The sequence below is a fragment of the Dendroctonus ponderosae genome, unplaced genomic scaffold (assembly GCF_020466585.1).
Source record: "Dendroctonus ponderosae isolate FM_Combo_2020 unplaced genomic scaffold, Dpon_F_20191213v2 Dpon_F_20191213_1, whole genome shotgun sequence".
NCBI lineage: Eukaryota > Metazoa > Arthropoda > Insecta > Coleoptera > Curculionidae > Dendroctonus > Dendroctonus ponderosae.
Window position 1 is genome coordinate 10,601,766 of NW_026017110.1, and position 14,179 is coordinate 10,615,944.

The 14,179-nt window shown below is 36.5% G+C and overlaps 1 protein-coding gene across 1 annotated transcript; it reads right to left on the bottom strand.

Moving 5' to 3' along the window:
• Positions 1-7,422: 7,422 nt before the first annotated feature.
• Positions 7,423-13,266, bottom strand: LOC109541537 (facilitated trehalose transporter Tret1). The gene is made up of 2 exons (XM_019910416.2): positions 13,158-13,266; positions 7,423-10,009 (listed from the first exon to the last, which is right to left on the bottom strand). The coding sequence occupies exons 1-2, from the start codon at positions 13,210-13,212 to the stop codon at positions 8,688-8,690; spliced, it is 1,377 nt and encodes a 458-aa protein (XP_019765975.2). The 5' UTR covers positions 13,213-13,266; the 3' UTR covers positions 7,423-8,687.
• Between the last annotated feature and the right edge of the window lie 913 nt (positions 13,267-14,179).

Here is a 14,179-nt window from a genome sequence, read left to right on the forward strand (position 1 = left end):
GGTCTGTCTGATGATGGTTAATTTATAGGGTTGATTTTCAGAACTGGCCTTGAAACCACAACGCGTTGGTCTGCCGGTTAGAGTATGTACTCTCCTCAGTAATACAGAATGAACCGAAAATAGGCTCTTGTGATTGGCCGTTCTTGCGACGTCAAGTGCGCAATAATAACGCTTATAACCATACTTTCAAATTTGTATTTTAATTATGTCAACAAAATGTTGACTGCATAGAGCGTTGAACGTTGGCCATTTTTACAGTAAAACACGAGTTTTTGCCCAAAAATCAAGTCCCAAACCCGCCATCACACCAATCATTTATTTCTTTATGTTAACTTTTATCAATTTCCTTTAACGATATATTGGCCTATTGAAAAACTTTTCAAGGCCTTGAAATAATATATATGAACATCAACAATGTTTGTGCGTACAAAAAATCACTAAATCTGTTGACCCAAAAGCGATAAGCGGCCACCATGGACCTCGGACCGCAGTCCCGAATAATATTGGTGCTCTGTATGCACCAATATTATTCGGTCAAGCTTTGAGATTTCACCCTGGACCTGGGACCGCAGCCCTGAACGCAGGATACCAGAACCACCCTGGGACGACAAAGCGGCATGTGGAGAGATGGACTCATCTATAAAATGCTGAAAGCAGGTATTGATAAGAAAATGTGTCCGCTAATCGACAGTTACCCATTTTCAAAAGAGCGTGCAGCGTCAAGTTGGGAACCACAGGTCAGAGGATAGAAGCACAGAAGCAAGAATCTCGCAAGGCGCAATACTTTCCCCGATGCTTTACATCTTCACCAGTTACATCCCAAGAACCGCCAATACGTCCCTGGCTCGTTTTGGGGACGATACAGCCCTGGTTTCATCTGCATGGCGCAAGGAGCGAGCGCGTCATAATATGCAGCTCGCTACTCATGAACTGCAGAAGTGGTCCATCAAGTCTTGATGAATTGAAATTGATGGTTAACGCAACAAAGAGCCAGACCATTCTTATTGGATGGAAACGTAACAGGGTTGATGGAAACATCAACCTAGATGGAGATGTTCAATGGGGGCGTGACGTCCGGTATTTGGGTGTTGTTCTAGATACGCAGCCTGGATACGATAACTTAAGGTAACATGTTACGACAGCGATCAACAAAGCAACGGTCATAACCAGGCAACTGTACCCACTGCTAAACCGAAGAAATCAGATGAGTGTGAGGAATAAACTCCTACTCATCAAGAGTATCATCAGGCCAGCAATGACGTATGCCTCCACAGTGTGAGGGTATGCGGCAGAAAGCTACCTGTAGAAGCTTCAGAACAGAAAATGAACTTTTGCGGATGGCCATAGATGCACCCTGGTTATACGAACACGTAATTGTAAAATTTGCAGAGTCCTGGAGTGGAAGCCCCTGCGGACTTTCTTCAAAGGAAAGCAGCATCGACCTTTCAAAGACTGAAAACCACCCTTTCGCTGAACTATGAAAAGCCGTAGACTATGCACCAGAGGATGATGGACCCAGGCCCTAGATGACCCAACAAGGTAATAGGTAAAGAAGTAAGTTGCAAATTGTTGTTGGTGTGAAGCCTTAGTGTTACCGTAGTGCGATGGAAGTAGTGCTTGTGTAAAATTAGTAAGATGCCCATACTAGCAGGCAGTTAGTATGGAGAGAATGTGATGTGAGGGCTTACGGATACCGGAGCCATACCATTCTGACAGAAGACCACAAGTTTTAAAGGATAACTCTCGAAAACTTGCAGCCAAAACTTGGGAGTTTTTCACGGGGTCACCGGGTGTCTTCGAAAATATTTTTATTCTCCAGCCCCGTCGGACAAACCAAAAAAAGCCAGCTGTTGGCTCGACGCCGACCTAACCGCATTTCTGCAACGACCCGCCTACGGACCGGAGGTTTTGAGCTTACTGGGTTTTGTAAACATCTGTAGTGACAAATTTTTCTTAAAAAATTGACATATATTAAAAACTGTAACAGAGAAGATAACAAAACTACGGTTTCCCAAACTCCCAATTGGAAGGCGAAGCCAACGAAAAATAAATTAGGGGTTTGCATTTAAAATAGAAAAGTATATACATATAATAGGTTATAGTTTTCGTGCACTGTGTTAGCTGGAGGGTTATTTTACATGGTATCGAGACGGCTTACAGCTGTTGTAAGTTCCTAAAACAGCTGCAAGTTTGAAAACTTCTAATGCGCGGACTACGTAAATCACCCTGTATATACACTACATACATACTAGATATATTTAAATTGCAGTGAAAACAATAATTGAAAAGATTAGACATTGTGTTGACAAAGTTCAATTGCAAATAAATAGATGTTTTGCGATCTTGTAGAGGTCGACTATGTAAAACATTTACACATTAATACATATAAAAAGTAACTTTTTGTTAGTCCGTTTATCATTATTGACTAAAGAACAATGAACCAAAATAAAATCAACAAAATGTATGTACCGAGCTTATGTTATGACCTAGTCTGAATTGCGTTTCATACATTCAACCCAGTAAACACGAAACGCTCGGCCGGGAGACGGGCCGCTACGGAAATGCCGTAAGATCGATCGGCTTCGACCAAAGACATTAATAAATAGACCAAGCTAGTCATTCATAAATCCCGATGTGTTTGGGACCAACATTGAATTCTATCGATCGGCGAATCATCAATGAAAAATGGGGGGTATTTTTTCATTTTCACCTTTTTTCCGGTGAGATTTGGGAAATGCTCTCTTACGCACTCCCAGAGCTGATGATGTGGCACTCTGGGCTGTGTGGGTCTCCAGCTTCGCTGTTTACCTACTAAAACCCTTTCCTCACCGCCGACGTGGTGTTTGTCATCATTTATCTGGAGATAACATCTCCAGATAAATGATGTCAATTTTGAATTACCCTGTAGATCATTAATACAGCACCTTTAACAGGTGGATTTTGTTGCCATCTATTACAGATTTAGGGATATCAATCATTTGCCCTAAAAAGGTTGGCAGCACTAACCGCAAAGTAACTACGTTATCTTAACCTAAAAATATTTATTGCATTGTCACTTTCACTTTCTTTGCTTTTTGTTTACCCATGGAGACAGGTTTTAATCATTAAGAAGCAACAGGTGTTGACGTAATGTTAATGAGGCAGATTACCTTGAAAAACATTGCTGTCATCCTTCTGACCTAGTTTTTTGCAAACATCTCAGTTTTTATTTCAGAGTCTTCCCATCTTGCTTTTCCTTCTGCTGCTGTTGAGAAATTCTAAAGTCTCCATGCTTTTTGCTCTTCTTTATTTGTCTCTATTACAATGGTGCTGCAAATTTTTACTGACTCACTCACTCACTCATATAAAAACCCCGCTTAGAAGAACGAGTAGGTGAACTAAGTAACAGGTTATGAATTACGGCTGATCCAGGCCCGTACAAGGAAGGAGGGTTGAACATTGGGTTCACTCGCTAGTCTTACAAGATATGCGTAGGTTACCAAAACAGACGAAATGTATCGGAGAACTTACTAAAAAAATACGAAGACGTTCCATGGCGAGGCCATTCATAATGAATATTGAAAATTATTTAGCAGCAATGAAATTTAGCAGAATACAAATAAGGACGATTGTGACCTTTATACATACCTCTACAATATACTACAACTACTTATTGACGAGTTTCGAGATACTGATAAGTTATGTCATCTGTACCTCCTTTAAAGATTAGAATGGATGAGGACACGATAGTTACTACGGCATATGTTAGGAAAGTGTTAGTGTAGGCACCCAGCCAGAATGTATTCTTAAGCACCAGTTGTGGGTGATGCTCATATGCATAACTAAGCTTTTCTCAAAACTTACCTGCATCAAAAACTTGTTTAACACTTAAGTCATATTTTTCAAATGCGTAATTGCATGGTTGCCGCTCTATTTTTTAATTAAAACTTCTAGAGAATCTGGATGTGTAAGCAGCAGAGAGGGAGAGAGCGATAGTACATATAATTGGATTTTTTAGACGTCATCCTGAGAGAACAGAAGAAAGGTAGTTCTTTCTGTCTTACAAAGGAGCAATAAGAATACCCGTTCTGATTTTTTATCATATCGATTCTTGATCGTGTTGGAACCAGGAGAATTTATATCTATTCCATTTAATACTATTTACCATCAGGGCTTGCTTCCTGAACTGCTGGTCATATACTTCGGCAGAGTGGTAGGAAGTTAGTAGCTACTAACAGTTGACTCTGTCTCTGTCGCAGGTTTACCTCTTCACTATCCCTAATTAGTTGCACAGAATTGCACATGAAGTCATTAGATGGCGTCAATCTCTCTCAGTCTTTCAATAGATCTGAAAACCCTGATGAAAAGAGTGGGGGAATATAATGGTTTAAAATACATGGGAGAAAGAAAGTCGGACAGATTTTGCATAAACAGCATTTAAGATAATGTGATAGAAGTAGTATTGAGTAGTGTAATGCTTGTGTCAAATTACTAAGATGCCCATTCTAGCAGTTAGCTAGCATGGAGAGAATGAGAGGTGAAGGCATACAGATGCCAGAGCTGAACCATTCTTACAGAAGACCACAAGTTTTAAAGGATAACTCCCGGAAACTTGCAGTCAAAAAACGGGGGATTTTTAGTTGGTAGAAATCCAACACTACCGGGTGTCACGGGACACTGGGTGTCTTCGAGAAGATTTTTTATCCTACATCCGCCGCCGGGCGAACAAAAAAAAATAATAAAGAGCAGGCGTACCTACCGTCTTGTTGAAATGAGATGTTTACGGGACATCGGTTTCGTCCGGATGAGGACAGAGCAGCCAAATTAGAAACTACCTCTTTCTGAAATAATTATAAATATCTCGCTCCAAAGAAGTGTTCTTTTTGGAAGAAAATCCATCTGATTGTTCCATCTAGCAAAAATTGGTGCCAACATACACCAAACAATCACTGCCCAAACATTGAATTTTCTGGATAGTGACTGAACTTTCCTCAATCCAAGGTGGGTTTGTTCTGCTCTATAACAACATTTCTGTCTCATAACTTTATGATTTTCCCGCAAATGTCTTCTGTCCGGATCATCTTCGACGAATTCCTGTTATTAACAAAATTATTAACAAAAATTAACAATACTCCATACAAAATTTGGTTTGCTATAAAAATGTAATAAATTTGGAACATACTGTATAAAGTTCTCTAACATCATAACGTGTGCAATTAAATACAGTAAACATAGCACATTTCCAATAAGATATGTTTCACTTGTGGCGCAGATCCCCCCTCCATTCGCTCGAGTTGCGAGCGGAGGGCATTTCCGGAGTCTCTCTACCGGAATGGGAATCGCGACCCTGTCCCTGCATTTTGAGCGATGGAATAGTGGATGCGCACACAAAAAAAAAGAACCCAATTCCAACGCACAAAATTTAATGGATACCGTGGGGTTTTCCCACGTGACGGGATGCCAGGTACTTCTTTTGGGTAGTACCCCCCTGCTTGCGCGCGATTCTGCGCGCAATGTAAACTACCAAGAATAAAAGCAAACAAAACAAAAAAAAAACAACAACGGACAAACGGAACAGCAACCAAATACAATTAAGAATATGAAAAATAAACTAAAATTACGGGAGTCTATGGCTCGGGTACCTGTGGCGCGCACAATGGTCCAACGTACCGCGGCGGGCACATAGTCTTGTCTCTGGGCGCGCACAATAGTCTCGCGGTGGGTTCACCGGTTTCCCGGGGGATCAAGGAGCAAGGATGCTCCGGAAAAAACTGGATTTCCTTGAAATCTAGCMCTTMAAAAAAAAAAGAAAATGGCGTGGCGTGGCGTAGGTAGCCTTTTTTTTTTGAGTACCCTGGACTGTCTCCGTACGCGTTTCCTTCGGGACTGGATGGGGACTGGTTCACAGGACTGACCGTACGATCCCTTTTTCCCGACCGCACCCCCGCACCACCCTCGAACCCGGACGCACTGACCGCCACCGCGCACCRTTAGTTTAAGGGTGAATGCGAGGGGTGTTTATGGCGGAAAAAGGAATTACAAAAAATAAATTTACTCCGCGGCACGTCACACTTAACGAATGTTGAAATTTTTTTTAATGTAATGTTTCGGAACTATTTTTAACAATCTTTTGGAAGCGATATTTAACGTATTCAATTTTATTACGTTTATTCTTATAGAGAATATATTTGTAGTCTACTATTAAAAATAGTCAAAGTATTGTATTGACCCTTCTAACGTCTGCAGTATAAAGAGATGGATGGGGTCTGTTAGAACTACAAGTCCTCATTTGATAAATTTGGATCTTTTTTGTTTGAATACAGTGAAATAAGTAGCCAAACATGAGATAAAATCGTCTTAAAAAAATTATATATCATGATTGTCAGCGTTTCATGAAAACATTTTTATAGATTCTAATCCCTAATCTAACTATAGATTCGGAAAATTTTGCTTAACAATGCCGGTGTGGGACAAAAATTAGTATCGTTTTAAAAACGTATTTTTTGAAACATGATTATTGTTGCAGTGGAGATTTGCGAAATTCTACACTGACCAATTCCTTGCAGATTTCAATTGGTCGTCTACTGGAATACTTGCTGTTAAACACTTAGTTGTCGCTGAGGACTGGTTTCATTATTTTCATTCATTTTTTCTTTTTCATTTAAACATATACTTGAAAAAGAACTAACAAAATAACTAAAATTGGCACTCACTTGGTGTGCAATGCACTTACTTTTTTGCTGCACTTACTTGTAATTTGTTTTGCCCGTTGTTATTCTTGCCTTTTAAGCAACAAAAAACGTAAAAATTGACGGTTGAACAATTAGTACCACCTGTTAAATGCTTGGTCAATGTAACAATGTAATTCAGCATCAAAATATTGCGGTTATGCACCAATATCAGAACTTATATTGGTTAGACTTCCACGTATTTTAATGAATTTGATGAAAGTGGATACATTAAATTGAAATTTCAATTTATTTATTGAAAGTTTGCAATCGAAAACATGAATAATTTTCCTATATGCTTTCAATTATGCCGAACACGGACAACATAAGGGAAATGACGCTTATGGATTTAATTAAAAGCAACAGTTAATAATTATGATTGTATATTTGGCGGTGTGTACAAACGAGGCGGCTGTCGACGCCACAATAATCCATCGTCCAAGTTCTTTGATTTTTTTGCTGTAATCGGTTAATTAATTCTCTGCTCCTTATAGTCAATACGGGTGCCGTTGGAACAACCAGGAAATTATACTGCCCTAAATTTTACATCAATTATGATCGCATTTCCTATTCAGGTATTGTCATATGCCAGTTTTTTGCCAGTGGAAGCGATTTCGCCGATATTGTTTTAGTGCACATGTCTTGTTACAATTGTACTTATTTAGACCTGAACTTATTGCGACTGTACGTTGTACTTATATGGAAACAAATACATACTGTGTATACTATATTTTCTAAAGAACAGAAAACATTTAATCACCTTGATTTCGACAGCAGAGCTACGGCTTGCAAACAAAACGAGCTTAAATCCATAAAAATTAGTTTAAACTACAAACAACTCATAATCTATATGATGAATGCAAAAGCAAATAAAGGATATAGCCTATCCAAGGAATATAGTTTAGGCTAAATTTTGCTTTTATATTCAAAATTTTTCAAAACGCCTCAACAAAACATTCACTTGTCTGTTGATTTTTACAATCCTTGGAAGATTCAAATACGGCGTACTTGTTTATATTGCAAAATCATGCAATTATATTAAACTAAAATAAAATTTAAAAATATTCCTCCGTTTATCGACATTTTCAATATGATCCCATCTTCTCCTGTTCTTCCTCTCTCTCTTTGACAATTTTCCCTTTGACATTTTTGACATAGCTGTTTTAATCTCTCCACTGGTTGAATCTGGGATTTCTTCGGAGCCCACATTAAGTATCTTTTTTCGTTTTTCGTTTGATTCACCTGGCGGTGGAGCGACTTTGCTTTTATATGTATAGAGATCGATAGAAGTATTCTGTTATTCTTTTTATTTCTTCCGTTCTTGTGATTCATCGGAGTCACATTAACATCGGTTATTCTCGTTTAAAAGTTTTGTAATGTGAACTCGACTGCAAAATTATCTTTCTAGCATTTTCTAACTCTTTCCATTTTGTAACGTTTACTGACTTGCGTTTCTGAATAAGGTCTATAGTTTCTTTAGAAAGTATATGTATCTTCTTTTAATTTTTACCTGCCACTTTTTGTGCCATATCTGGAATTTGCTGTGAGATCTCTTTGTTAATGATGTCAATAGATTGAGTCTGTAATATACTTCTGTTAATGCAGTTTTTCAGTTGGTGCTGATATTGATAAATTAAACGCTGTGCCTATTAGCGAAATCCAGGCACATTTATGCCGGATGGTCATGGGTGTTATTGCATAAATAACCCTATCCTATATACTTTCTGATTCTAAAGTTATAAAATTTATAACAATCTAAAGTCTAAAAACTATGTTTTCTATTTAATTCGACTCTTGGGTTAATTTTGGGAAATACTTACTATTTATTAAAGTTATGATTATAAACTAAAATACTATTTATTAACAAATCACACATCTCCTAGTTAAAGCTATTTCTATTGTCATAACAGTGATGCGTGTTTTTAAGTCTTATCAGTCCTTTAATAAAAATATTCATTTAAAACCCTGATTCTATTAACATTAATTTTTCAACAAATCTTGAATTTCCAAAAAACTTTTTCCTTTGGTTTCCGGTAAAAGCCAGATACAGACAATCGCTCCTAGAACCATGCAGCTACCAAAAAACCAAAAAGTAGGACCCATCCCAAAGTATTCAATCATATATGGAAAGCATATAACTATCAGGAACGAAACAATGAAATTGCTTAACGCCGTTATAGTAGAAGCAATGGGTTTCACTTTAGAGCTAAATATTTCTCCTGTAACAATCCAGGGGATATTCCCTAGACCGGAATTGAAGGAAAACATAAAAATAGCTAAACTCGCAATAGGCACCCAAGAAATCGCAGATACGTCTAGTCCATGGTTCAACCGGAAAAAATAGAAACCCAATGCAAACAAAGATATAGCTTCTGATATACAGGCACCTGAAAATAACATTTTTCTTCCCATTTTATCTATGAGTTTAGAACTGATCAACTGACTAGTGGTAGCAACAACACCGAGAATCATGGGAGAAATTGAGGGCGGAATAAAATCGCCAGCAAGTCTAAATATTGTTTCTGCGTAACTGACGACTGCTAAAATTCCAGTAAGTTGTTGGAATATCATTAAAGTCGTGCTAATAGTTAGTCCTTTACGGAAACCACGATCTTTAATCAACTCAGCAAATTGTATTTTACATTCGTTTCCCCGTTGCACTGTTTCCTGCACAAATAGTAACTCTTTTCCCACCTTATCGGTTTGTCTTAGCTTCTTCAAGCTCTTTTCGGCTAGGTCAGATTTTCCCCTGACGATTAAGTCGTATGGACTATCGGGAACAAGAAAGCCAAAAGTCATGCAAAATAATATGATCGGAACAATTTGCACAATGCTGAATTGCCATATTTTCGTATAAGGACCAATAACGTACACACTCAAGCTTCCAATATTTGATGCTATCCCAGGAAAACTTCCTAGGAAACCTCGATTTTTGTTTTCAGCTATTTCAGCGATAAATGTACCAAGAACAGACCAGACAGCTCCCGAGCCAATTCCCATTAAGATCCTAGCAAATATGAACAAATTTGCTTTATTGGCAAAAATGCAAGTAATGTGTCCAAATAATATAGGTCCGACTGCTAATAATAAAACCGTTTTCTTAGTGCTGAACCTTAAAGCTAATACTGCTAAAATTGGCCCGATCATCAATCCCAAAGTCATAGCTGCAACTATCCAAGCTGACTCCGTTATTGTTACCGGCCTTCCGATCGGATTTAGTTCTACATCTTCAGACTGAAACTTCGGGATAATTGGGGATGTCCAAACGAAGCATACACCAGTTGAAAAAGTTGTTAATGAAGCTAAAATAAATTTTATTTTCTTATTATATCCAACTATTGTAGGAAACTTACATTATTTGTAATATTAACACTAATGTATACAGGGTGTTCCGTAAGCACATAATCAAAAAAGTACTGCGATATTGTTTGAATCAAAAGAAGACGATCTGGCTTAACTTTTATTCATAAAAAATGTCTGGCTGTCTGTATTTGTTGTGATTTGATACTCATATTTTGATAAAACAATCGACTTTATCCGTTTTGGACCAGTGCTGAATCCTTGAATGTCTTGATACAAAAACAACCAGAACTTTTTATTTGGAGAATGAAATCAACTATTTTTCTTTCATCTGATGCATCGATCATTTACTCACATTTTGTGATGATTGTAAAATCTTGTAGCACTTATAGTTTTTGCGATTTTACTGCAAATATAGTGATGGGCGCGGATAAATGAATTATCAAACATTTAACGTTTGTCAATCAATCTCACAGTGGCGTTTTCTAATGAAGAAATGACGGACATGGTCGAAGAAATAACCGACAAGTATTGGGGTTTTGCGAAGACAACTTGCGTGAAAGCGTACGCGTTTACGCGGCGCGATACCCAAATCGACACGTTCCAGATTACCGGACATTTGCACGGATTGAAAAGACTTTGCGAGAGACTGGACTACTTGGTATCGCTGAGAAAAACGTTTTAACTAGGATTGCTGAAAATCCAAACCTTAGTACTTTCCGTCCGGCATTTGAATTTGACATACCAAAAAGTACAGTTATCGGATCGTACGGCAGCAGCTCCTCTATCCTTATCATGCGACACCTGTTCAGAGACTTTTACCCCTTGATTTTGGGAAAAGACTTTCTGCTAGAATTTTGACTCTTTATTGAAGCTGCTCGGACACGTGACCCAAACTCAACAAGTAGAGTTTTGTTCACTGATTGAGCCGGTTTTACCAGAAGTGGTATTTCCAATTCTCATGATTTCCACTATTACGCAGAAGAAACCCCTCATGCGAGGCATATTAATCTCTTTCAGGCGAAATTTCGAATTAATGGGGACGGAATCATCGGTAACAACTTCCTTAGGTCTTATATCATGCCGAGCTGCTTGAACGGCGAAAATAATCCACATTTCTTGAAGAACACTTTTCCGGTTCTAATGGAAGATTTGCCCCTCGATCTTCGTCTTCAGATGTAGCTGATTTATGATGGTGCTCTTCGGCATTTTAGTGCTGTTGTAACGGCCCATGTAAGTAATAGCTTTCCACACAAGTGGATAGGAAGAAGAGGGATAAATGTTCCTCTCGAATGGCCTCCTAGGTCCCTCGACTTATCGACATTAGATTTCTTGTGGGGAGCCTTAAAGGATAAAGTTTACGACACTCCTGTGGAATCCCATCAAGACATATTATGGAGAATTCAAAACGAGATGAAGATAATGCGTGATGATCCAGAAAATTTAAGAAAGGTCCAAATCAATTTCAATTGAAGGATTCAACTATGCATCAAAGAAAATGACGGACATATCGATCATCTTTTGTATTTTTTTTAATCTGTAATTTGTAATTTGTATTGAACGTAACATGTAATTGTTAACAATTACAATTCTCACTTTTGTAATAAATGATTAGTTTCTTTTAAGTTCTGGGCTAGGTATTGATTGTTAACTCATGTCTCAATTTTGTCCCTACAACACTCAATAAGATACACTTTTAGTATTAATTAATGATGAGTCGCAGATTTTTATTTTATCATCGAGAAAATTAAAGTCTTCCTTCAAAATCAAGTGATACAAACTTTCCATCCGTGCAAATCTGCGGAAAAATCCCATGCTTACGGGACACCCTATATATACCAAATGGTTCCCTTTTTCTGAAGGAAAATTGGTATAAAAATTATCCGTATCAAACAACTATCCTCAATATCTCGCATATTTGTGAAGAAGCTAATTATTTTTTAAGTTTTGAGATACGTGTACACACTTTAAAGAACAATGCATGAAAGTTTGCAGTTTAAAAGTAAGCACGGAAATTATTCGTATAAATTTGAAAGTCATATTTTAATTTTTTACTTATATATATACTATTTACAACCTTTATTTTTAGTTAATATGATATTCCTATCCTTCCTGGGTTTCAGTCAAAGTGTGAAGTAAACATTTTTGAAACATTGTTTATTTTATTACGTTTCGGCGAGACACCAGCACCACCATCAGATTTAAAATTTAACATAAACTACAAACACCAATTCACAATTAAAACATGTTGCATAAAATTTATAATTTACAAAGTGTTAAAACATTCATCAGTTTTTGAGGGAAGAAAATTTTTTTCTTCCTTCTGGGAGAGCAAAAATGACAAAATGGATATACCAAATACTGTATATAGAGTGAATTGTTTAGAATGTGATAATACATATATAGGACAAACTAAATACAGTCTGAAAAATACTAGTGAAAATAAAACAGCATTAACACAACATGCACACTAAATGTTACATAATTTTGATTTTGACAACGCAGATATATTAATTAGGGAAACAAATTATCATAAAAGAAAAATCCAAGAAATGATACAAATAAAAAAACATGCAAAAGCAGTAAATTTCAGATCAGATACCGACAACCTTAGCAACATTTACCAAACCCTAATAAAGCCATAAGTATGGAACACCCGGTACAATAGTGAAAAATTAAAACTATTTCTGCTTATCTCAATACATGCATACCACTCTCGCCAATGTAGAAAATAATTCAGACAAMCTCAAGCTTTTCAAGAAGGCTTCATTTCATGAGGTAATTTTTTCCGATGTTTTGCTCTCCCAGAAGGAAGAAAACATTTTTTTTTTCCTCAAAAACTGAGGAATGTTTTAACACTTTGTAAATTATAAATTTTATACAACACGTTTTAATTGTGAATTAGTGTTTGTAGTTTATGTAAAATTTTAAATCTGATGATGGCGCTGTTGTCTCGCCGAAACGTAATGAAATAAACGATGTTTCAAAAATTTTTACTTCGTACTTTGACTGAAACCCAGGAAGGATAGGAATATCATAACAAGTACACGCAGTCTGGAAAATAAATCAGAATTTTTAGTTAATATAACTTAAGGCTGAATAAAACTAATATTTTGATACTGATATTAAAAGTAGTTAATTATTACTTACTGGAAATTGCTGCGAAATAAATAAATCCTTTAACTTTAGTATCCCGTTGTCCCATTTTGTATATTATAAATTACTTAAAACTAAAAATGTGAAACATCTTTAGGACACCTTGAGCAAAACGGGAATTTATATATTTGCATTGTATGCTCTATACTTAGTTCATTAAACTTCTAAACTAATTCCATAGATCAATAGTGGGTAAATATTCATTATATGGTACTAAAAAGATGAAGTGAAAAATCCGAATAAATTATATTTGGAAACACTTACACAGATCATTTATTGAGCTTTAGATAAATCGGCTATAAATCTCAACACCGGCTCTAAATGTTATAAATAAACTACATTAAATATACCCTCTCTCTAAAATCTCTCTCTTTTACAAAATGTTTGTTGATTTCATATGTAATATAGCCTTCATTCTTCATAAAAGCAACTTCTCATAACTTGTAACGTATACAACAACAATTAATAAACAATAATATTATTTTTAAATGTCTGTTTCATGCAACAGATGTTTTTATAAGGTATTCCGAATAGCTTATAAGCGCTGCAAAACTCGTCGGTACTAGTAACTCATGTAATTCTAGTAGTAACTCGAATCATATATGAGCCGTGTTTGTTTCATAATGCTTGTATCTATATCAAGACAGTGTGACATGGGCCCTCTGTTCAATTTTTGAACAGGTTATAATTTGTTCATTATATCAAAAACCAAATAATGCATTGATATTATTTTAACTTAGCAAATTATTTAAATAAGATCTTTTGACACGAAAAGTTAACGCTGTTAGACAGCAGAATACCTAAAGATTTTCTATTGTAGTCTGATATTATTTTTTTGCAGTTTACATAAAGCGTTTTCTTTAAGCACGTCGGTGTGAATTAAACAGCTTCAAAGTATCATGGCACTTGGTAACACTGATTTGCATCACAAATTGCTGAAATTGTGACAAAATATATATCCGATCAACTTCGAGAATATCTGTCAATTTTATATAATGAGAGATCAAAATCTTACT